Source organism: Phascolarctos cinereus, unplaced genomic scaffold (genome assembly GCF_003287225.1).
Source record: "Phascolarctos cinereus isolate Bilbo 61053 unplaced genomic scaffold, phaCin_HiC Scaffold_9;HRSCAF=440, whole genome shotgun sequence".
NCBI classification, from domain to species: domain Eukaryota; kingdom Metazoa; phylum Chordata; class Mammalia; order Diprotodontia; family Phascolarctidae; genus Phascolarctos; species Phascolarctos cinereus.
Window position 1 is genome coordinate 256225387 of NW_027556402.1, and position 24761 is coordinate 256250147.

Sequence of the window (24761 nt, forward strand, 5' to 3'; positions counted from 1 at the left end):
GGAGAAGGGGTGAAAGAGAGATAAATGGGATCCCCGCTGTGAGGTAGGCAGGAGTCAGACTGTGAAGAGTTCATATTTCATCCCAGAGGCAAGAGGGAGCTACTGAGACTTCTTGATAGGGGAGTGACCTGGTCAGACCTGTGCTTTAAGAATAGCACGGATGGATGAGGAGCTGAACAAGGAGGCCGTGTTGGGACAAAGCCCTACACGTGGACTCAGGAAGACCTGGGTCCACCCTCTGTCTGACATTTGCTGTGTGATCATGATAAGTCACACTCTGAACCTTACTTTTGTGCGATATAAAAAGGGCATGAAGGATTCCACCCGTAGGATAAGACACCGTCAAGCGTGTCATGAGACTGAAATCAGCTAATGTGGGTAAACTGCTGGGGAAAACTTAAAGCAGCTTTGTGAACACGAGCTATGAACATTATTATTGCTCTACACAGATGGGGAGAAAAGGGGGCACTGTCTTCCCCATCTTCCCAGGGCCCACGGATTCGCCTAGAACACGCTGAAGAGGGAGGGGAGTTAGCTCTCCATCAGAACTCTGCTGAATGCTTGAACTGGCCCTGAGGACCAGAGCACTGGCTGGACGGGAAGCTAGAAGATCTGGGTTCAAATTCTGACCCTGCCACTTACTAGCTGGGACTTTGAGTGAACCGTTTAGCCAATCTGGGCCTCTTACCTCATCTACAAATGAAAAAGTTGGACTACATCAGGGGTTCTTGAGCTAGGACCCCTGACCTTGTATTCTGAAAATAATTTGAACACTTTAAATATAATAAGATTTCTCTGTAATCTTATATAGTATATTTTATGCATTTAAAAACATGATTCTCTGGTGGTTCCTCCTATTGGTTCTGCTTCTTCCTTACAACATCACTAATGTGAAAACACGTTTAATAGGAATGTATACGTAGAACCTATATCAGATTGCTCGAGGTCTTGGGGGGGAAGGTGGGGAGGGAGGGGCAGAAAAATTTAAAACTCAAAAGCTTATGGAAGTGATTGTTAATAAATCAAAATAAATTAATTTAAAAATTTTTTTAAAAAACACCATGATTCTGAGAAAGGCTTCACCACAGGTTTCTCCAAGCTGCCAGAGGAGTCCATGACACAAACAAAGGTTACAAATCCTTGGCCTGGATGGTCTCTGGGGTCCCTTCCAATTTTACAACCTGTGGTCCAGCCCTGTCCTCACCAGTCTCTCCTTGCTCACATACCCCTACACACTTTCTCTTAGGCCACTGTGTCTTCCAGATGGGAGGACAAGCACGAAGGAAGGGACAAAGATCTCATATTCATGGGTAGAGGAATGGGCCCACTTCTGAGCCTTCTCCTAATCCTCACCCCAAAGGTTCTCCCCCATAGAGCTTTAGTCCCACTAAGGGAGCTGCAGCCTCCTCTTAGCTGAAGGCTGATATCAAAGACTTTCCCGTGCTTGGCTTCCCTTAGGGCTGACTGACTTCATCCTGCCTCTGAAGATACCACTTACCTCAGAGCTTGTTTGGTGAAATAGCTCAGTGTCTACACTGAGACCTTTCATGGCGGCAGGGAGCTGAGAACAAAGACTAGGGTATTTCCCTCCGGGTATTTCCTTTGATGTTTCACCCATCCACTAGGGAAGGCTAGGAGAGAGAATGACTTGTACTGTGGAAGGAGGACAGAGGTTCATCCAGTCCAGCCAGTAGCTTCCAGGCAGGAGTGACTCTGTCTCTTGCCCCAAGTTTCCTCAATTCCTGTTTCTTGACTATCAACTGTACTGGAACCATGCACAGCTCCTTCCTGAACAGCTAAAGACGTTCTTCTGTGACTTGTGAGGAAACAGAAACAATAATAGAAATGACATGGGCTTACCTGTTCGCCATCCTCTAATTAATGGACACCCATTTTCTTTTTTGTTTTTTGCTACCACAAAAACGGCTGCTCTGAATACCTTGGTGCACTTCAGAAGTTCAGTAGTAGTCAATTAATCAGTCAACTTTTATTAAGTGCTTTCTGTGTGCCAGGCCCTTTGCAATTGTAGTGATTTTTCTCACACAATTAAAAATTATTTCCCATAATGATGATACCCATGCAATATATTTAAGTACCTGTCTTCCCACAGCCCTTTAGCATTGACTACTAACATCTTTGATCGTCTTTTCTATCTCGGGATGTATGAAATGAAACTTCAGGTTGCTTTAGCTTGAATTTCTTTTATTAGTGTCTTAGAGGTCTTTCATTTGGTGGCTGATGGTATGCAATTCTTTTGAGAACCATTCATCTTCTTTGACTTCTTATCTCTTTGCTCTCATTCATGCTTTCTTTCTTTTTTTTTTAATCTTATGTGAGTCTTGTCCATATCTTCTCACAAATCTTCCATGAAAGATCTACCCAGCACTCTGGAAGTCTTCTGCAGGTCTTTCAGCATCTTGTGGCTATACAAGCAGCACGTGGGCTATCCATCTCTTATCCCCTACCCTGATGGGTACAGGATCAGTCCACTTCCTTTTCTGATCATAAACCAGGAAATGTATGCTTTTCATATAACCTGTGCCTAAGTCATATGATTTGCTACTTCATTCTCTTTTTTTTTTAGGCAATTTGTTTAAGTGACTTGCCCAGAGTCACACAGCTAGTAAGTGTCAAGTGTTTGGTCTGAGGGCGGATTTGAACTCAGGTCCTCCTGACTTCAGGGCCAGCGTTCTACCCACTGCGCCTCCTAGCTGTCCCTCCAGTTCATTCTAAAGATGAGGAAACAGAGCCAAACAGGGTGAAGTGACTTGTCCAGGGTCACACAGCTCTATCACACTCAGGCTCTCTATCCACTGCACCAGAGGTGCTGAGAAAACCCAGAACGATAAAGGATGAGCTAGCTCCCAGTCTAATGGTGTTTTTCCCACAGGTTCCAGACCAGAGTCAGCACTCAAAACACCCAAAGTGCCCTGCGGGCAGAATCACGTGGGAGGCCTAAGGGGTGGGACCCAACATTCCCGAAGGCGCCAGCGAGATGCGCACGCGCTGCATCTCTGGCCTCAGATTGGCTCCCTTAAGCCGAGGGGGCGGGAACCGTTGGGCTTGGCGCTTCCTGCTACAGTCCCTTCCGTATACCCGAAGCCGCCCGGTCCGATTTGAGGTGAGATTCTGGGGCCAGTGGGGCAGACGGGGAGACCGATCCCCGGCGTCCTGGGGTGGGAGCCCCCGACCTCCAACTCAACTGTCGACTGCCCGCTTCCGTGGTGGGGGAGCTGGTTTTTCCCTGCCCGGTCCGCCTCAGCCTCTCTCTGACATCCCTCTTCTCCCCCTCCCGGTGGTCCCCCTCCCACTCTGCAGCCTCGCTCTGACATCTTCCCCCGCCTCACTTCTTACGTAGCCTCGCTCTGGTCCCACTCCTCTTCCCCCTCCCAGTTCTCAGCCTCGATCTGTCCCACCGCCACCCCCAGCCCTCAGCCTTGCTCTGGTCCCCCCCCCATCCTCTCCAAAGGCTCTTTCGAGCTTCCCCAGCCTGGCATTGACCCTCCTCCCTCCCAGTGCTCTGTGGACCTCAGCTCCACCCCGCCAAATGAGGGGCTTGGGCTGACTGAGTCCTGAGCCCCCCCTCCCCCCGCCCCAGCCCTGGCCCTTCCCCCGCCCCCCCCACGGTTTCTGGACCGGCCATTTCCCCCGCCCCCCCCCCAGCTTGGGAAGTAGCTTTAGAGGCTGGGCCTGGAGTCAGGAAGCCCCGGGTTCAAGGCCGTGCCTCCTCTGTGAGAAGGGACGGTGACAGCCTGGCACACAGTAGGCGCTGCATAAGTGCTGGCCATTAGCTTTGTTAACCCGCTCCTCTCTCTGCAGATGGAGGGAAGCGAAGGAGGCGAGGGGGGCTCGGGGCCGCCCGGACCAGCAGAGCGCTCCCATCGCAGCAGCGTGTCCTCCGTGGGAGCCCGAGGTGGGTCCTCTTCCCCTCCTCCTTTGGCATCAAGCCTTCACTCTGGGAGTTCTTCATACAGAAGTCCTTTTACCTCCAAATCCCAATCCATCCCTGTCCCTAAATAGAGCTGCTTGTGGGGGGTGGGGACCAGCTGCTGGGAGGATGAGCAAAGGCCGGTAGGAGGGATCTTTGAGCTTTGAGAGAGACTGGGGGTCCTGAGAGGGGAGGGTGGGGAGCGCGTGCCCTGGCAGTGATGGGAGCTCGTGTCCAGTCAGGCTGGACAATGAAGTGTGTGACCGGGAGTGATGCGTGGGAGGTCTGGGAGGGTCAGGCCAGTTGTGAAGAATTCTTTTTGATTCTAGAGACTACAGGGAGCAACTTGGGCAGAAGAGGGCCTGGCACCTGTGGGGAGGGGATTGGAGAGGCCAGGGACCCGAGGGAAGGGGGCAGACAGGAGAGACAGTGTGAAGCGAGGGAGTCCACCAGCCTTGGCCGCTGATGGGAGATGAGGAGTCCAGACGAAGGAAATAACGAATTGTTTTGGACGGGTTGAGTTTGAGATGATTCTAGAACATCCAGTTCACATTAATGGGCAGGCCTGGAGTTCAGGAGAGGTTAGGGCTGGATGCAGAGATCTGGGAGTCATCTGCATGGGATGGGAATGAACCCACAGGTGCTAATGAGGTCACAGAGAGAGGAAGAGAAGGCCCAGGAGAGAGTCTTGTGATGATCGAGGAGCCTGCAGAGAAGCATGAGAACTGGCCCAGAAGGTGGGAGGAGAACAAGGGGCACGCAGGGTCACGAAATCTCCCGAGAGGAGTGCCTGAGGCCCCAGAGGGGCTGAGGGGGGCGACTTGGGAGAGGGCAGGGTCTGACCAGTGACCGCAGCGGGTGAGAAGTGAGGGAGGGAGGGGAGAGGAGATGAGGCAGAGGCCAGGAGTGGGGTCCGTCTGCTGGAAAAAGAGAGACTAGGGAGGAAGTTTGGGGATGGGGGGCTAGTGGGATGGCCCTTGGAGTCCCGTATGTGTGTGTAAGCTCCTTGAGGGCAGGGCCTATCTTTGGCCTCTTTTTGTATCCTTGGGGCTTAGCACAGGGCTTGGCACATAGGAGGTGTTTAATAAATGTTCATTTCTTGATTGACCTCAGTTTATATCCTGCCTTAGACCTTTGGGCCAGTCACTCCCCCTCTGCTTGCCTCGGTTTCTTTATGTGTAACAGATATATGTAATAGCACCTCTTTCCCAGGGTGGTTGTGAGAATCAGTGAGAAAACGTAAAACACCTGGGAAACCTTCACGCGCCGTGTCGGTGCATGCTCTCATCATTATTTATCGTCGTCGTTACTTACCCATCATCTCATGGTCGGGTAAGATTTTAAAAGTCCAGTTTGCAAGCATCCTCCAGGCTGACCCCCCCCCTTAGCCGTGGGCATGTCTACATAGAGGCCCTAGTGGGGCTTCACAAAGCTGGGATTGTCCCCATTTTACAGGAGAACTTGAGTCATCGCAAGGCTTAGCATCTGGGGAGCTGGGCCTGGCTCTTCTCCCCCCTCGTTCTCTGTGTCCTCCAGGCGGCCAGCTCTCCAGGGCCTCCTTTGTTTTCCTCTCTTGGTGGTGATTTGGAAGGCTTCTGCTGGCCTGTGTCATTGGTCAGTCCTGCCCTGTCCTTTGTAGGGAAAGCTGGCTTTCCAAGAGGGCACCTTCTTTCCCTGACCCTTCCTGTCTTGCCAAGGTTTTTTTCCCTTTATCGGCTACTGGGAATTTTTTAGTGGAACGAGTCATAGGGTCACATCTGGAGCTAGAAGAGGCCTTCAGGGCCATCCAGGCTTCTCATTCTGTGGAGGCACCTGAGGCCCGGAGAGATGAAAGACTGATCCAAGGTCACGTGAGCAGTGAATAACAAGCAGTTTGAACCCAGGTCCCTGAGCTGCTGAAGTCTCCCGCCCAGCCAGGGGAATGGAGGGCATTGTGCGGCTCCCGACACGGCTCGTTCCATGATCTTCTGGGGCCTCTGTGAGCTGACTCGGCACTCAGACACTCCACATTTGGCCAGGATTGATGGATGGGGCTCTGCCCAGGCACCTGGGGCGTGTGTCTTAAATGCCTGCCCCTAGGCCCCTGCTCTTCCTGCACTCACTCTGTCTTGGTGAGCTCCTCTGCTCCCCACAGATGAACCCCAAGTAGAGCATTAGCCTGGCTTGGAATCCCACCCCTGGCCCTGAGGACCAATTGAACCAGACAAGCATTTATTCACTGCCCCCAGAGGGCCAGACTCTGGAATAGGCCCGAGGAGCTCGAGAAGTGAAGCAGAAAATGGAGGAGGAGGAGGGTGTCATCTCTGCCAGCTCCTGCACTCCTTCCAACCCCCAGCCTCAGCCCACTGAGGCCTCTCCCAAAGGCTGGCGGACAGGCTGATTTGGGGGCCGATGGACATCTCTCCCCCGGCCACTGTTCCTGGCCTCCAGGGGTCTGTTTCATCCCTGTGTTCATCCCACTTCAGTGCCTCCATCATCCCGTCACCTTCCTTCCCTCTCAGCCTGTCTGCCTCTGGCTCGTTGTCTCCACTCGGGATCCAAACCCTGATGACCCCTCACCCGGCCTTGAGTCTCTGACTTCTCCATCCTCCCCCACTGCCCAAGGCCCAGGCTCCACTGCAGACCGTGCAGCTCAGCTCCCGCCCACCAGTCTGGCCACACTTTCTTCACGTGTGGCTTCTTCAGCCAAACTGGCCTCTTTACTGGTCCCTGGATTTGGTGCTATCTCCCATCTCCACACCTTTGCACAGGCTAACCCCAACCCTGGAATGCCCTCCCTCCTCCCCTCCAGCTTTGAGAATCCCTAGCTTCCTCGGTGAGTCAGCTCAGGGGCCATTTCCTTTGTGAAGCTTTTCTGAGTATCCCTGCCTGCCAGCTGTTCGTGCTGTCTCCCCCAAATCATCTGGTGTCCATGTGCTGCATCCCCACCCACAGGCCAGGCAGTGGCCCCTGGCAGGAGGTACTTAACTCCCACTGAGGTGAGTGGGGGCTGGAGATGGGGCATCTGCCCCCCACCCCACCCCATCTCTGAGACTTGGACTATGCTATTAAGGAAAAGGAAAGCTTGGATGGAAATGATACTTAAAGGTCATTAAGTTAAGCACCTACTGTGTGCCAGGCCTTGGCAGCACAAAGAAAGGTAAAAATTGAGAATCAGAGGAGGGGGCTGATGAGCAAACTGACCTATGCAAATCAGCTACAGACAGGACAGGCGGGAAATAAGGAGCAGAGGAAGGCCCTGGAGTTGAGAGTGGCTGGGGAGGGCTTCCGGAGACTGGGGGAGGTCAGTTGGCAGAGGAGAGGAGGGCCTGGGGGAGGGCACAGCCAGAGAGAAGGCCTGGAGCTGGGAGAGGGAGCTCAGAGGCCAGACTGGCAGGGAGGTGGGAGGGAACAGCTGATGAAGGGCCTTGAAGCCCAAACACAGGGCTCGTATTTTCTCCTGGACATGATTGGGGTGAGGGGGAGTATTTATCTCTCCTTTCCGTCCCGCTCACTTGCTAGTGACCATCCTCCCCCATAGAAGCCTCCCTGGAGAGGAGTGGACAGGCCAAGCCTCAGCCTGGCAGACTGGCCACCATGTAGACCAGAGTTCTGCTGTTCCTTGTGACCAGCTGGCAGCTTCCCCGTTGTGTCCTTCCCCATATTGCTGGGTGTCCGTACCCACGGTTTCCCTCCACCTCTCAGGCTTCTGAACTTACATTTTCTTACATCACCAGTACCATCCTCACGGTTTGTGGAGCTGCCCCCCACGGAGCCCACTTTGCCTCTTACTGTTTGCTGCTGTTGCTCTCCTGCCCTCAAGGCTCCCTTGTTGTCGGCCGCTTGGGGTGGGGGCTCAGACTGGCGTCAGCGGGGCAGACAGGCCACACAACTCAGCGGCTTCTAGTACGACACCACGGGGTTTGCCAGAATTGAGGGGCCAGGGCCCAAGTTCCCTCAAGACTGCATGTGTTTGCCTATCTCCCCAGCACCCCTCCATCACTGACTGTTGACATCACTCGTAGTTTATGGGGGAAGAGGTAAAGGCTCAGGGGCGCTAGTGAATTTGCTGAGGTCACACAGTGGGGCTGTGGCCCTCCCAAACATGCAGACGTTGCTGTACTACTGTAAGCCTTACAGAGTAGTTTCTTTGCTCTGCGTGGTCAGGACTGCAAAGATCTTCACTTTGCAGATGAGTAAACTGAGGCCCAGGAAGGTTCATGGATTTGCCTAGGCTCACACGGCTGGCAGACATCAGGCCTTTGCAGGCACAGGCTGAGCTCCTTTGATCAGTGAGCCAGCATTAATTAGGTCCCTACTATATGCAAGGCACCATGCTAAACACTGGGGGTGCTTGGCAAGAGGTGCCCATTCTGGGGAGCAGGGCTGGTTTCACGGAAGAGCCCAGAGACCCTCTCTACCCAGCAGGCCCCGGGTCTCCAAGGCTGGTGCAGCTGGAAGCTGGTGCAGCTGGAAGCTGCATGGCTGACAGGGTGCGGGGCGGGGCGGGTGTCTTCAGGGATTGGCTGCCCCCAAGAGGCTGGGGCTGCAGCAGCATGACCTTGGTCTGTGTTACAGCGGCTGACGTGCTCGTGTACCTCATGGACGACACAGTGGTGCCCCTGGCCGTGGAGAATGTGGCCTCCATCACTGCCCAGGACCTTCACCGCACCATCCGTGAGGCCCTGCAGCTCCCTGACATCGCAGTAGAGGCCTTTGCCCTGTGGCTTATCTCACCCTTGCTTGGTAAGGACCCTTGGGTATTATCAGCTGGATGGCTTTGGAGTCAGTGGCCCTGGGTTTGAATCCTACCTCTGGCATTCACTGCCTGTGGGGCCCAGTCACTCCCCCTCTCTGGGCCTCAGTTTCCTTCTCTGTAAGATGAGGGGGAAGACTGTGGCTTCTGAGGTCTCCCAGGCCCTAGACCTGTGATCTTATGAATTGGAACATGGAAAGGGCTATTTCTGGAAACAAAGTGTTGTATCTGGATGTAATTTTCTCGGGCTTCAGGTGGAGACCTCGGCAAATCAGCTAACAGGGAAGGCCTTTCCCAGGCCCCTGCCAGTGTTGTGTGGGGAGCCTGGAGGTGAGCTTAGGGTGCTTTGGACCCAGGAATGAAGCCCAAAGTGGCTGCGAAAGTAATCACTCCCACTTCCAGGGGCACAGTGGGACAGAGAGCGGGCACCCAGGGTAGGGGCATGGATGACTCACAGGTGTGGGAACTGGAAATACAGCGAAGGTCTTGGGTGCTAACAGAGCCCTTCAGGGATTGCAAAGCACTTTCCAGACTTCTGTCTCCGAGCCTCTCAGCAGCCTGGGAAGGGCCATATTCCCAAGTCTGTTACTGCCTCCACAGCCCCGATCTGCAAGGTCCTGGGGCTATGCAGAGAACAGACCCAGAGGCAGGAAGAACTGCCCAAGATACTTGAACTCTGTCTGACTCATGGGGATGATGATAACAATAGCCCTTTCCTCCAGGGTTGTTGTGAGGGCGAAGCCAGGCCTGAGCCTTAGAAGTCGGAGGTCTGCTTTATTTCTGGTTTTGGTGTCCAAGGATGTGGGTTCAAATTCTTGTTTTGATATATGACCTTGCGCAGTTCCCGTCACTTCTTTGAGGCTCAGTTTCTCCATCTGTACCCAAAGAGGGGGACCAGATGATCTCAGAGGTCCCCCGTCTCGGCACCCTTAGGTTGCCCTTCTTTCCATTGAGGGAGGAGGGCAGGAGCTGATGGAGCCTTAGCACTAGAGAAGACCTGCCCTCCCCTTGAGGGGGCGGGCTCAGCCCCTCCAGGTGGTAGAGCAGGCATAAGCCACCCATTTCAAAGCAGGGGCCGCAGGGGCCTTCATAATACCATGCCCTGGAGCTCAAACTTTGGTCATCTTTGTTGATTCTGAGGCTGACGGCCCCTGCCCCAAAGACCAGCATGGAATTAGAAAGGGGGGCTGCCACCTTGCGGGGGCCATCGTCTGTCAGGGACCAAGTCGTTTGGGAGGAGTCAGGCAGCCTGGCTGGCGGCTAGCCGGGCCAGACGCTCTCTTCCCCCTGCTCCCTCCTTGGGGCCTTGCCCACCGGTCTGCCCTCCTCAACAGCCCCAGTTCTCATCCTTACCTGCCCCATGGCCTGTCTCCATCTTCCAGGCCCTGGGGGTGGGGCTTCCCCCTGCCAGCCGCCCAACCCCTTCCCCTCTCCGCTCTGCCCCTACATAGACAGTACCATGAGGGAAAAGTGGGGGCGTGCCATCGCTGGCTGACGTTCCCCTTGCTGTCTTGCACCTCTCTGCCTTCCTCCCCCTCCCCAGCTCTGGGCACATTCCTGACTCTCCAGCTGTGGGAATCCACCACTTGTCTGACTTGAGGCACCCTGGCGTGGGTTGACTCTGCTCCCCCTGGAATTCCTTTTCCTCCCTGGCTCTGGGCATACCAAAGAGAGTGGAAGGCTCACAGCGAGCATTGAGACAACTTCATGGCCCGACAAGCCGAGACCCAGACTGACTGCCCAGTGTGGCATCAGCAGGCTTCCCTGGCTGTGCCCAGCAGCTCAGAGAGGCCAAGTGAGGCATCGGGGGCAAAGGTCCCTGGGGATGGTGGGAAGAAAAGAACTAGCACCTGAAAGCCTGAACACTCAAAGACAGAAAGATGATGACAGTGGAATCAGACCCGGCCACCTCCTAGCCTCGGGCCCCGGGCAGGGCAGCCAGCATAGGGCCCAGGTGTCCCGATGACTCAGCCATAGGGGGCCCACTGTGTACAGGGCTGTGCCCCCAGGAGCTCCTCCTCTCCAGGGAGATGCTGGTGGCAGAACCACAGAACTAAGTCTGGCAGCTTGACCCTAGGGGCCCCTGGGAAAAGGAACAAGGTTAGAGCTGGGGAATATGGGAGCGAGGCCATTAGAGAGAAGTTTTTGGCTGGGGAGATCGGAAAGCACTGAAGAAGGGGGTTGGGGTGGGCAGCTAGGTGGTGCAGTGGATAGAGCACCGGCCCTGAAGTCAGGAGGACCTGAGTTCAAAGCCGGCCTCAGACCAAACACTTGACACTTACTAGCTGTGTGACCCTGGGCAAGTCACTTAACCCCAGTTGCCTAAAAAGCAAAAAAAAAAAAGAAGAAGAAGGGGGTTGGGGACATGTTAGGGGGAATTGGGGGCAGGGGCAGGACCCTGAAGGCCAAGGAGAGGACAGCCACCAGCTGGAGGCCTGGAAGATTCCCAGGAAGGCTGTGCGTGCCTGGGCAGCTGCAGCAGGGCAGCAGGTGGAGGTGAAAGAGGGCTGGGGAGAGCGGATCAGAGCTGAGGATCTGAACAGGGCCCCCCTGGGGGAGGAAGTGCCGCAGAGTAAAATGTTGCGGGGAAGGGGTGCTGGGGAGAAGAGCCTCCAGGGTCATTGAGTCTGTGCCCCTCATTTTACAGAGGAGGAAACTGAGGCCCGAGAGCTTACATGGCAGGAAAGAGGCAGCAGTGGGATCTGAACCCTGTTGTTCCTCTCGTTTTAAATCCAAGCCCTTTTCCACTGCGCCCAAATTCTGGACGACAAAATCACTTTGACCAGGTGTCAACAGGACTTCGAGTCAGCTGCCTCCCATGTAGACAGTGTAGACAGGTGCCGGAGGAGGGGGGTTCTGGGCCAATACATTTAACATGGAGCTGCTCCTTCAAAGGCCTGCCTGATCTTTGGTTTCTGGAGAGCGGGGCCTTGCAGGGTTTGGCTCGGCTCAGCTTGGCCTGAGCCACCCCCCCACCCCCCACCCAGGCCTGTCCTGTTCTCCTCACAGCTCAGCCTTGCTGGAGGCATCCTGAGGAGCCAGGAGGGAGCTGGGAGGGGAGGGAGGGGTCTGCACCTTCCGGAGGCACTGCTGCTACCCCACTGAAGTACCCTTCTCTGCTTCTCTGGCAGAGGTGCAGCTGAAACCCAAACACCAGCCATACAAGGTGTGCCGGCAGTGGCCAGACCTGCTGTTTCGCTTCACGGACGCCCCAGAGGATGACATGGCTGTGGGTCTGTAGCACCTCCCTTCCTCACACCCCTGGACTTCTCTTTGCCCTCCCTTCCTCCTTTTTCCATTTCAGGTTAGCAGGGGCAGGTTTCCTCTTGAAATAAGTCCAATGCGCTAATGCAGGAGTGTTGGCCTTTAGCCCGAGTGAAGCCCAAGCCACGTCATGGGACCTGTAGCTGTGGAGCCTAACCCCACAGTCCCTCCTGGCCTCGTCCCCAAACCTTCCAGAGCCCAGGACATTCTGGCGGCCAGCTGGTTAGCTAGGCCACAGCCGGGCTAGGCTTGGTGGAGCAGGCCTGAGATGAACAGAAAGCTCTTTGCCCCTGCAGCTGGCAGATGATTTCAAAGGCTAGCCATCGTCCCTTCCCCCTGAGGTGAGCCTCAGGAAAAGATCACCCGTAGTGTCCCCAATGAGTCCCCTTAATAAATCGTGGTACGTGAGGCAAGAATGTGGGATGGGAGCAAAGGCAGAACAAGAGAAACGGGGCTGGACAAAGAATTGGGGCATCTGGGGAGAGGGCAGAGCCAGTGACTTTCTCGTCTCTGTCCCCAGATGAGCCTTCGCTACAGTTCCGAAGGAATGTCTTTTTCCCAAAGCGGAAGGAGTTGCAGGTGAGACTGCCTGGCCCCAACAGAGCCCAGAACAGACTCCCCAAGGTGCTTTCTGTCTGTGCCTTCTCTCCCATCTCCCTCCACTCTTCCTATGTTCCCATGGCCCTGCTCTGGCCTCCCGGGCCAGGCCTCTGTCTGAGGACCCTTTGCTTCTTAGGTCAACAATGAGGACATCTTGAGGCTGTTGTATGAAGAGGCCAAGTTCAATGTGTTGGAGGTGCGCTATCCCTGTGACGTGGAGGACTGTGAGAAGCTCGGGGCCCTGGTGTGCCGGCTGGAACTGGGGCCTTACCGCCAAGGCCAGCAGATGGCCTGTGCCGTGAAGTAAGGACTGATCAGGGCTCATTGAACTTGAAGGGGAAGTACATACTTTCTCTTAACCCACTCTAACTGACACTTAGCATTTCCTTCAAGTATTTAAAAGCATTCTGAGGAAAGAGGCCCCCAGGCTTCGCCAGAAAGACCACCAGAGGGGTCTGACCTAGGTGAAGTAGTGAGGCTCAGAGGAGACCCCAGCAAGGAACTTGAACCCTGATCTTCTGAGGGAGGCAGGATCAGATGTGCCCTGGCTGGGGTCTGGACGCTCACGGTCTGAGGGGCTGCCTGTCTCCTCAGTTTAATGCACACCTGAGGCTCCAAGGCCGGGCCAGCTCAGTGAGGGACCTTGGGCCTCCGGCAGCGGCCTGCCTGTCCCTAGCCCTGTACTCCCTAAACCCTTGGCCTTCTCCAGTTGTGGGCCACTGCCTTTCTCCACGTTGTCCCCTCTCCCTCTGATGAGCCATCTGCTCCCCACCTGCAGAAGCCTGGGCCATGTCCCACCCGCTTACCAGAGTTTCTAAGTAGAGACCGGCCCTGATGACAACAGGATGTTCAGAAAGCCTTCTCTTCCTGGGGGCTGCCGGGGGGTCACCTCCCCAGGGGGGAAGGAGTCCTGCCTGGGGGCAGTGCCCTCAGTTTGACCACCAGAGGCCAAAAGCTGTCCTGCACAGGATATCAGTATTGCTGTGGCAGACGGAAGCCTCGTGGCCTGATGCCCACAAGGGCTTTGGGGGCTTGCTGCCTTGGCAAGGCTGCAGGTGTGGCCCCACCCCGACAGTGCCCATCTTGCCCTCTAGAGAGAAGCTTGACTCCTTCCTGCCTGCCCATCTCTGCAAGCGGCCTCACAGCCTTTTCACAGCCTTCCGGAGCCGGGGACCCCAGCTGGTGCCCGGGGAGCAGGGCCTGTTGAGTGCCTACCAGGAGGTGAAGGAAGAGGCGGAGGGCCCAGAGGCTGAGCTGCTCACCAGGCATTACCGGGCCTACCTACTCAAGTGCCACGAGCTGCCCTATTATGGGTGAGTCACGGGGAGGGGCCTTTCTGAGGTGGCGAGGCTCCAAGACTAATGCTGGCCACCCCTGTGCCCCCTAGGTGCGCATTTTTCTGTGGCGAGGTCGACAAGCCGGCCCAAGGCTTCCTGCACCGGGGTGGGCGCAAGGCCGTGACCGTGGCCATCAACCTGGAGGGCGTCCACGTCATCGATACCAAGGAGAAGGTACACTTTTGCTGGGGCCCACACTGGGGGTCCCTGCATCTTGTCAGGATCTGGAGTGGGCCCGGGGAGACAGCCTCCCCGGTGTAGTTTACAAAGTGCTCTGCCCATCGCTCCACGGCAGCCGACGGTGCTGGGCTCTGTCCGACACTTTGACGGGCCTTGGACATTCCCTCCCACTGCCGCATTGCTGACCCCCAGGGTGATTGTGGGGCTCAGGTGAGATCACGTGACCCTTTGCAGCATCAGTCCGTTCCCCAGCCTTTGTTGTTTGCCTCACGGCTTCTTTTGTGTCCCCTCGCACATCTACCCCCCTTCTTCTTTGCTATCCTGCGGAAGGTTCTGAAGGACACAGCCCTCCCAGAGCCGCAGGGCTCTCCTCTCTTTTAACTCAAAATTTCACCCTGCCACTGGCAAGGAGAGCACTTCCTCATAGGCCTCCCGGGCTGTCCCCAGTCAGTGGCCGTGACCTCGGACCGTTCCCTCCCTGTCTCGTTGCCAGCACGTCCTCCTGGGCCTGCGCTTCCAGGAGCTGTCCTGGGACTACACCTGCTCGGGCGATGAGGAGCCCATCCTGTGGCTGGAGTTCGATGGGGAGAGTGAGGGCACGCCTGTCAACAGGCTCCTGAAGGTCTACTCCAAGCAGGTAGCGGCCTCAGCGGAGGGGGCAGAGCCACGGCACTCTGTAGCTAAACCTCCGGCAGGCCCACAGCAAAGTCCCCCTCCCCCGGCCAGGATTGGAACTCAGGGCCTCTGGCTCTTTGCCAGGGCCAGGCTGCCTCTCACTGGGTGGCATCAGCCCCGCTCCAGGAGAGCGTTGGAAGGGTCAGGGCAAGGCTACCCGGAACTCGAAGGTGGCCTGGGGTTCTGGGGCCAGGAGCCCAGCCTGGCAGCTGTGATGTCTGGGGCTCCGCTTCTGGGGGCCTGCTCACATGTACCCAGAGGAAAGTCGGGCCGAGCCAGGGCTCTGGGTCACCTTGGCGCTCACAGTGGCTCCTGCCTCTGGAGCCCTGGGGTGTTGAAGGGCTCAGGTCCTGCTCCTCGCCCTTCTCCGGCCTCTTGGCTGTTTTGCCAGCTTGGAGGAGGCTCCATCAGAGCCAGGGGAGGAAGCCTTGGCCCAATGGGAGACCACTTTGGTCTGCGGCAGTTTGGGAGGTTTTGTGAGTTTTTTTCCCTCCTTTCATGATCTTGTTTATTCTGTGTTTCACCTCAGTCCCCCTCCCTGTAAAAGGTGGTAATCATACTAACTTACACTTGGGTTTATAACCAAGATTGCATAGCTTTATAACCCTGTGAAGTAGACAGTGAAACTGTGATCGGGCCCATTTTACGGAAGAGGCCATGAGCTGACTTGGCTCCTGTCACAGAGCAGGCTCCTCTGAGTCCCTGTGGGCAGGGATGGGGACAGGCTCGGAGAGCTGTGAATGGTGCAGGGTCTCCTCTGTGCCTCCCAAGTCCCACCTGGCTCGGTGTCCTTAGCCCAGGCCTCCACCTCCCATGGTCTCCCAGCCTGCTCTGCCCTCTCCTTTCCTCGGCTTTCCTAGGCAGAGCTGATGAGTGGCCTCATCGAGTACTGCATCGAGCTGAGCCTAGCCAAGGAGCCCACCCTGGCACAGGAGACAAAGGTCAGCCCCGCCGCCAGCCCCCAGCCACCCACCGCCTCTCAGCGCCATAAGCTCCAGAGGCAGAGCAGTGTAGTCTGCAGCCGGACCCAGCACCTGGCCACCATCGATTATGTGGATGACGGTGAGCGGGAGGAGGGGTGGGGGGTGGGCTTCCCACCACCAGGAGGAAAGAGGATGACAGAGACCAGTGAACCGCAGCCAAGCCACGTGGGCATCCAGGGCAGTGGGGGGAGGGAGCTGGACAGGCACACATCCTCTTCAGCTTTTGTTAGCTCCATGTAAAGGGTCAGTCTTGACCTACCAAAGCAGCCCCTTCCACTTGGGGTTGGCCAATGGGCCAAGGCCAGGACTCCCTCTTCACGACTTGCCTCCCTTGCCACGAGCTCTGCCCTCTGGTGACCACACAGAGCTGCCCCCTCCCTCTGACACCCTCACCTCCTTGTGTCCCCCCCAGAGTCTTCTCTTCTCCCAGGTAAATGTCCCCAGGCCTTTCCCAGTTCTCCAGTGGCACCGTCAAAGGGGTCCCCAGCATGTTCCCCATCTGCTCTTCCTCATCCACCAGTGGCCTTTCTAAAGTAGGATGCCTGGCACTGGCGGGGAGAGGGCAATGTCCAGATTTTGTCCAACACAGGCGTAGGGTCCTGGACTGCCATCCCACCTCCATCCTCTGCTGGGGAGCTTGACTTTTTGAGCCCAAGTCGAAGGCTATCCATGTGCCTTTATTCAACTGCATTCGAGTAGATGCTGCCCAATATTCTGGCCTTACGAGATCTTCTTGAATTCTGACTGTCATCTGGTAGGGTCGCCATTCCCCCCCAAGCTTTGTGGCATCTGCAAATTTGAGGAGCGCACCTGCCCCCCAGCTTCTGTCTGAGCCATTGATGAACAGCATTGGGCCATGCTCACATCCCTCCCCCCATTAAGCCGGGCCCTTCGGCCTCTTCCAGATGAGCCTGACCACACCGGCCTTGCTCCTCTCCTTCCTCTCTCTCCTTTCTCTCTGTCTCTCTGTCATGCCCACAGCCCCTCCACCCTCCCAATCCCAGAGGTGGGCAGAGCTCGCCGGTCTACCACCAGCAGCCTCCATTCTCACTGGTCACCTGCATGCAGTGTTTGTGGCGCGTCGCCTAGACGTAACGGTCTCGCAGACAGTGGCTCCGCGGTCCCCTTGGTCACTTCTTTCAGGATCTGAGGATGTGGTCCATCCCTGCCTGTCCACTATCCCTGCCTAGCCATCTTCGAGGGCTGCTGGGCTCTCTTCCCATCGCCATACTTGTCTTGGGGAGCATCTCCTAACTGGCCATTTTTGTTCTGTTCTGTTCAGTGTGAAAATTATTCTTGGCAGCAAAGTGGGCCTCAGGCCGCTCGGCTCGCCTCCTCTTCGTGCCCTCCACCCTGAGCCGCTCTAGCCCTTCCACACACCTCTTGGCGCTCAAACAAAATCTCTGCTTTGGCGGACCTTCTCTTCACTCCCCCGGTACCTCTGGGTCTTCACACTTCAGATCGCTTTTACTGAGCCTGGCCGTGCTTTCATCTTCATCCTCTGTCACCTGCCCTGGGCTTCTAGCTGCTCTTATGAAATACAAAATAAGTAGTGATGTCCTAGGCACTCACTAAAGCCAGTGCAGTAATGAGAAGGACCTAACAGTCCACCCAAGCCTGGGTCACTTTTTTTTTTAAGTCAATTGGGGTTAAGTGACTTGCCCAGGGTCACACAGGTAGTAAGTGTCAAGTGTTTGGTCTGAGGCCGGATTTGAACTCAGGTCCTCCTGACTTCAGGGCCGGCGCTCTATCCACTGCACCACCTCACTGCCCCTCTGGGTCACTTTCTAACCAGTGGCCGCAGCATCTGAGGGGGAGAATGGACACGGGGACACACACACACAGCTTCTGTGCCTATTACTTGGAGCCCCACATCATTCACAGGCACTTCGAACTGACAGTTGGTCACCCTTAAAAGGGGCCTTGGAAAGGTGCTATGCTATTCACATTCATATTTTTCTTTGATTGGTTTTGTTTGTTGGTGAGGCAGTTGGGGTTAAGTGACTTGCCCAGAGTCACACAGCTAGTATCAAGTGTCTGAGGCCGGATTTGAACTCAGGTCCTCCTGACTCCAGGGCTGGTGCTCTATCCATGGTGCCACTTTGCTGCTCCATACCATGCCATTTGCTTGTGTGGCAATCCTCTTTGGGGAATCTGAGCTGAAGCCTTCTGTCACCTGACTGCTCCTGCCCCCATCACTGCTGCCGAGTCTTCTGCCAGCTCTCAGTCCCCGTACCAGCCTCAGCCTCGGCCGCCTGGTGCTCAAGGACTCCCCTTTCACTTAACAGGAACAAGGCACAATTTCCCCTAAGAAATTTCCTGATCCTGCCTTCTAAGAAGCCTGGGCCGGTCCGCACCCTCCCCTTTCCCTAATTCCGTTCCCAGGCCTCCCTTCTCCAGGCTAGGTCTGGGGGGGCAGGGCCTGCTTGTCCTCTCCCCCATCCCAGAGTCTTAAGATGGAGTGATTAGTCATTCGATCCCAGGGCTCCAGCCACCAGGTCCTCTGTATGGGTGAGAACAGTCAGTCGGCGAGCATTTATGAAGCACCTGCTGTGTGCCAGGCACTGTGCTGAGCGCTTTACAGATGTTTTCTCATCTGGGTGCTGCTGTCATCTCCATTTTACATTTGAGGAATCAGAGGCAGATACAGGTCAAGTGACTTGCCCAGGGTCACACAGACAGTACCTGGGGCTGGATTTGAGCTCTAGTCTTCCTGACTCCCACCCATTGGGAGGCCCATTGGGCTAGAGTGTCATAGGAGACCAGGGCCTCTGATCGGCTTCCCCTCCTACAAGTGTGGGGCGTGGAGGGGGTCAGTGTCCATCTGGGGCGGAGAAAGGAGAAGGGCTTCCTGCTTTCTCCCCCCCCCCCGGGCTCTTGGGGCCGGGTGGGGTCTGGGTATGTCAGTTTTCTCCCTTCTCCTTCCCTTTCATTTTAAGTCTCTTTTAATTATCTTTGGTGGGACACCCCCGGCAGTCATATTCTAACTGCCCCTTGTCAGGTACACTCCATCCCTGGTCAGGTGCCTGTTGTTCCTGGATTTTGAGGTGTGTTCTAGAAAGCCCATCTCATTCTCAGACGCCCGCTGCAGTAACCTTGGTTTCCACCGAACCCATGGAAGGGAAGTAGACGCCACAGTCCCCCATGGCTGCTGCTCTAATTAGCCCTCACCAGTGGAAAGGCTTCTCGGTTTGATTTCACCCCAGTCTCAGCATACCCAGGCCGGTGCAGGGACAATGTACCGTTCTTGACTGGATTTTATCAGAATATTCCAAATCCCTGCTCTCAGCCAAACCTCAGTTCCACACCTGTCTCCTCTCCTTTTTAAAGCTTGTCACCTCCAGTCCTCTGTGGACCCTCTCCCCAAGCTGAGACAGGAAAGGGGGATGGGGCGGCGTGTTCCCGTGGAGTAGCACTGAGCTAAGCTATTGGTCCAAGGCAGTTCTGTCTGAGCGCAGTGCTCTGTGACAATGACCTTCAGACCACTCCTGCTCCTCCTGCTTACAGCGGTCTGGCACCTTGCCAGCGGCCCCATGCAAATGCTCTTCCATCCTGGGCCCCCGCTGAGCCAAATCTCTTCCTGCCTCTCAATTTCCAGGCAAGGAGATCAAGCGTGTGAAACCCAAACGTACAACTTCCTTCTTCAGTCGCCAGCTGTCCCTGGGCCCAGCAGCATATGCTGCGGTCCAGCCCACGGACAGTCTGGAGCAGGGCTGAAGGGGAGAGAGAACAGAGCACCCTGCCTGAAGCGAAGCCAGCACTGTGTTTGGGGCCCGGCTCCTGTCTGTCCCACCCTTGGCTGGGGAAGCAGCCAAGAGACGCACGGACAGCCCCATGCTCTGCTAAGTTATTCCTCTAATTTATGTATGTGATTCCCTCTTCTGTGCGTCTGTGGCCGGGTGACTTGGGACTTGGTGTTCAATACCTTGGGTGATTGTGGGGCCTCACCACCCGGGTTGGCTTGGGCAGGGTAAGGGTCTCCGCCAGTGTCGTCTGCTGTCCTGTGCCCCGGGCCTCTGTGCCTCCCCAAAGTGCCTGCTACCGTCTGAACAAGCCAGCTGAGAGAAGCAGCCTCCAAAGAATCCTCCAGGGGGGGATCAGAGCAGTAGAGCTGGTTCAGATCCCCCTCTCTGACCCCAGCGGGCTTGGCATCTACATCATCCACATTCCTTCTGCTAAACACATTGTCACACTCCCTCTTGGGGCTCCTGGAAGGGGAGGAACCAGGCCCCCAGGCTGCTGCTGGATGCTCTCAGCTCACGCCCCGCTTGCCCTCGCTGCCGCTGCCGGATGGCTGGGGAGAGCAGTCCCCCGCACATATGCTCTCCATCAGCTCCTCCAGGATGCCACAGCCTTTCCTCGGGCAAGTTTCTGCTTGCCAGCTGTTGTGTGACAGAAGACTGGGACAAGGGTGGGTTGATGGAACTCTGGTGGGCAGATTCAGGTGGGCTTGGAATTCCTGTTGTCAACCAAGAGGCAATTTCCTTTTCAACCCTAAGGAGGTTTCGCTTTCTGGGTTGAGCCTGTACCACCCATGGGCCCTAGGCCCACGTACCCGCCTGGTCTACCAGAGGCTTCTGGGAACACCAGGATCTCCAGCACTTTAGCCAGGGCCTACATCAGTGGCACCAGGGCCCCACAGAGCCGAGAGCATTGGGATTCCCCAGGCTGGTTCAGGGACCTCCCTTAGGTTGGGGGTCCAGCTGGTGTGGTTGGCTGGTCAGCAAAGAGCTTTCCCTGCCACCCTGTATTCAAACTGGACAGCTGGAGGAATTCACTGTCACTTAAGGCCTTAACGCCACACCATAACTCTTTTAAGCACAATTTGAATGGAAATTTTAATTTAAGGAAAACACTTGTTTTCTAGTCACATTTTGTTTGATTCCTCCCCCCCCCCCGAAAAATGGCCAACAGCCCAAACCTTTCAACAGGGGAGAACATGTCCCTGTTGCAGTCAGAACTGGGTTTGGGATTTCTTTCAAGACTTTACTGTCACTACTAGTCTCATATTTTAAAGGAAATGTGTCTTAAGGGAAAGGGACAAGTGTCATCACTGGAATTTACTTTGCATTCCCTTCATGCTGCTGGGAAAGGTGACCCGATGTAAGCTGTCCGGTGCTCTCTCAGCCTCTCCCAGATGTTTGGCATTGTGCTGCCTTCTCTGAGTGGGAGCTTTCTTTATTAAAAAATGAATGAAGGATGTCGAGATCTTCATGAGCCGGCAGGACCTGGTGCCCACCCTCGGTGGCACCGGTGGCAGCTGTCATGCTCTAAGCAGGGAGCGTACCAAGAGATCCCTCGTACTGAGCTGCCTGTGGGCAAAAGCTGCCCGGCAGCTTGGAGCCAAGATGCTGTAAATGAGTGAGGGGATTCTCTGGGTCTTTTCCTGGGCAGAGGGAGGGATGCAGGTCAGTGATATAACTCTCTTAATCATTTTGTGTGTTTTTCTGTATTCTCTCCTTCCTGTTCTTAAGACAACAAGTGATGTTTTTACTAATTATTGTTACTCTTTTTTAAATGGACATACTAATTTTTTGTATTCTATAAATAACCATTAATAATAATAAAGATTATTTCTAGCACATTTCGGAGTGGTTTGTGACACAAAATATGAGAGTATTGTACTTCTGGGAACTTATTAGAGGCTGTTGATAGAATTTTTATTAAGTAGAAATCCAAGGTGCGGTGATCCTTGGGTAGCTCAGACATTTGCCAGTTTAAAAACCAAAATGATATATCCTTGGTGTGTGGCTGGAGTCACAGAATTATCCCACCCTCCACCCCACCCCATCCCCCCCCTTTTTTTTTTTGGCTAGAGGTTGAAGAAGACTGTGCCTGAGGCCTGAGTGGAGAAGAGGGCTCTGCCCGTCTGGACCAGGCCCAAGGAGGAAGGAATGTGTTATAGCCCAGGGCCAGTGTGGAGGCTGGAGCCGCTGTGGCCTCTCCCAAACGGGCCTCCAAGTCTAGGGCCTGCCAGTCCTGTTCCTTGCTAAGACCCTTCACCTCCTCATAGCATCAGTAATGACAGCTCACACTCCTAAACTGTGTTAAGACTGGCTTTGAATCGGGGCTCTGCCGCCCCCGGCCAGAATCCCGTTGGAGCTTCTCACAGAGAGTCCTTTCATGTAAGCTGGATGGTGCTGAAGTGCCTTCCAAGCATAGGTCCGTGACACATGAGGCCTTGAACAATGAGAGGACTGCATGGTCGTCTTAAATCTGGGCCTTGGTTTACTTGTCTACAAAATTTAAGAGCGGTCCAGCTCTAAATCCTCAAGTCCTCAAGACGAAGAAGGCCCAGGATTCCGGAGCCCTCTTACCCGTGAAGCCCAGTGAGCTGGGTCTTGTACCCATTTTGTGGATGAGGAAATCTCGGACTTTGGTCCCAATCACACAGCTACTGGGTACTGGATTAGAACATGTTTGTGGAGGGGCAGTGAGGTGGCACAGCGGATAGAGCACCGGCCCTGGAGTCAGGCAGACCTGAGTTGAAATCCAGCCTCAGACCAAACGCTTGATTGACACTAACTGTGTGACCCTGGCCAAGTCGCTTAACCCCAATTGCCTAAAAATTAAAAATGAACAAAAGAGAATGTGTTTGTTCAGGACCAAGGAAACTCCCCACAATTTCCAGAGCCCTAGAAGCTCAGCCCTGTTGGAAGCCAGTCGCTCCAGAATGTGGCCGTCTCTGATTTCTCTATGCTGGAAGTCCTGCCCATCGAGTCATGCTTGTTGAACCAAATTGCCAGTAACAGGCATTCACTTCTAAAATGGGTATTTTCGGTCAATTGACAGGTGAGGTACTCGTTCAACAAGCTATCTGTTAGGCACAGGGACCAGCCCCTGCCTTCAAGCTTAGGTGCTAGGAGGGAATAAGTCAAATCAGCAGAGATTTACGGGGCGCCTGCTGTGCCAGACACCGGGCTAAGTGTGCGTGCTGTCAATCGGCAGAGGCTTCTTGCAGAAGTGGGATCTTGGCTGATACTTGAAGGAAGCCAGGAGTCAGAGACAGAGGAGGGAGCGAGTTCCAGCCCTGGGGGGCCATCCAGGGAAAATGAACAGAGGGGAAAGATGGAGAGGGTTGAGCAAGACACAACAAAGAAGTCAGTGTGACTGAGTGGCGAAGGATGTGGAGGGCATCAATTATAGGAAGACTGCAAAGACAAGAGGAGGCCGAGGTATAAAGGGCTTCAAAAGCCAAAGGATTCTCTTTTTGATCCTGGAGGTCACAAGTTTATGGAATGGGGTGGGGTGGGGGGCAGGGGCGACAAGATTAGACTGGGTGAAGGATAGATTAGAATGGGGAGAGACTATTGCAATAGTCCAGACGCACACCAGTGGGGAGGCAAGAGGGGGCATATTCGAGAGATGCTACAAAGATGGCACCACATTGGATGGCGGGGGAGATGGGGAGGAGTCAGGGGTGACTCCTGGGTTGTGAGCCTGAGGGGCCGGGGGAGGGTGTGCCCTCTATAGTAACAGAAGGGGGGGCAAGGGGAGGGGGGGATTAAAAGGGAAAGATCATGAGTTGGGTTTGGGATAGGTTGGGTTACAATCTCTACTGGATATCCCATTCAAGATGTCTGAAAGGCTGCTGGGAATGCAAGCTTGGAAATGGGGCAGCACCATCTAGTGGATAGAACATTGGTCCTAGGATCAAGAAACCCTGGATAGCTAGGTGGTGCAGTGGATAGAGCACCAGCCCCAGATCCACGATGGACCTGAGTTCAAATCTGGCCTCAGAGCAAATGCTTGATGCTTATCCACCCACACTTAGTACCCCACAACCTCTGAGTCCCTTTTTTCACTTGCTAAGTAGAGAGCCTAATCTCTGGTTGTGGAAAGCACTTTGCAAACCTTGCCAGCAGTGTGTGAGTTCCATCTATTATTGTCAAAATATACATAAAATACATGCAAATTTGGGGTGGGAAGTGCACTATGGGATGTTGGTTTGGGGGGCAGATAGACCTCATGAGGCTAAGCCTAGAAAAAAGCTTGTGTCTTGGCAGAAGGAGACTGGCAGCTACGTTCTTTCCCTGCCTGACAACTGTGCCTCCCAGAGGCAGTGTGGTCCATCGAAGAGACTGCTGGAGTCATCAGAAAACCTAGAGTCCAGGTCTGCCTCTTCTGTGGACAACCAGTGGCCTTGACCAAGACTTTCACGTGCTCTGCACCTCAGTCTTCTCCTTTGCTCTCAGTGGCTTCTACGGTCCTTTCCCAGGCTGCCCCTCAAGCTGAGTGCTGGTCAGGTCTGGGATTCCCGTCCACGCCAACACCGGCTCTCCCCTTCGAGCATGTATGTATGTACACACACACACACACACACACACACACACACACACACACACACACACACACACACACGCTGGGCTTCCTTCAGGCCCCACCCTAGCTACAGTTACTGCTCAGACCCTAGAGTCAAGGGTCAGCTTCCTTCCTGAATCACTGACCAGTTGTGTCCACGCCCTTATTCTTCTTCTGAAGCCCCAGGGACAATCTCATCTTTGTCTCAGTAACTATTTATTAAGTGTTTACTGTGTTCCAGGCCCTCAGCTAAGGGCCAACAAAGAGAGGCAGAAACTCCCCCGAGGAGCTCATGTTCTAATGGGGGCACGCACAAAGAGGAGTTTACTTGTGGAATCTAGACAGAGCAGATGGAAGGCGATCTGACAGAGAAGGGACTAGGGAGGGAGGGAGGGCTTGAATTCTATGCATTGGAGGCTGAGCCCTTGGGAAGCCTGGAGCTAGCTCCCATTTTCTGGGGGAGGAGGCAGATTTATTCTGAGTCTCTGAGCTCATGCTTATCCTCACACACCGGAGTCGAGGCCCAGTTAAGAACCCCCACATGCTCAGAGCAGGAAGCTGAGGGGGCAGCAGCAGCTGGGCCTTTGTTTTTTATCTGAGGGATGAGCTCATACTGTGGAGGGTTTGGAAAAAAGCATCTTGGAATCATGAGGAAAGGTGCCAGCCATCAGCCCACCCTTTCTGGCTCCAAACACCAGCTCCGGTCCACAGAGCCCACTGAGGGGGTCCTCTGAGGCGCTCCTTTAGAAACACGGAGG

General features: G+C 55.0%; 1 protein-coding gene across 6 annotated transcripts; it reads left to right on the top strand.

Annotated features, from left to right (window-relative positions):
- The first annotated feature begins 2991 nt into the window (after nt 1-2991).
- Nucleotides 2992-21284, top strand: FRMD8 (FERM domain containing 8). 6 transcript variants are annotated; one of them, XM_020968181.2, is made up of 11 exons: nt 2992-3121; nt 3820-3913; nt 8486-8653; nt 11795-11896; nt 12448-12506; nt 12664-12830; nt 13622-13840; nt 13915-14038; nt 14538-14681; nt 15580-15781; nt 19301-21284. In XM_020968181.2, exons 1-11 carry the CDS (start codon nt 2996-2998, stop codon nt 19417-19419), a joined length of 1524 nt encoding a protein of 507 aa, XP_020823840.2. In that variant the 5' UTR covers nt 2992-2995; the 3' UTR covers nt 19420-21284. The 6 variants fall into 6 exon arrangements, with proteins under 6 accessions (XP_020823840.2, XP_020823839.2, XP_078004548.1 ...); XM_020968180.2 differs by having other exon boundaries at nt 18704-19394; XM_078148422.1 differs by lacking the exon at nt 19301-21284 and adding an exon at nt 16292-18794.
- The last annotated feature ends 3477 nt before the right edge of the window (nt 21285-24761 follow it).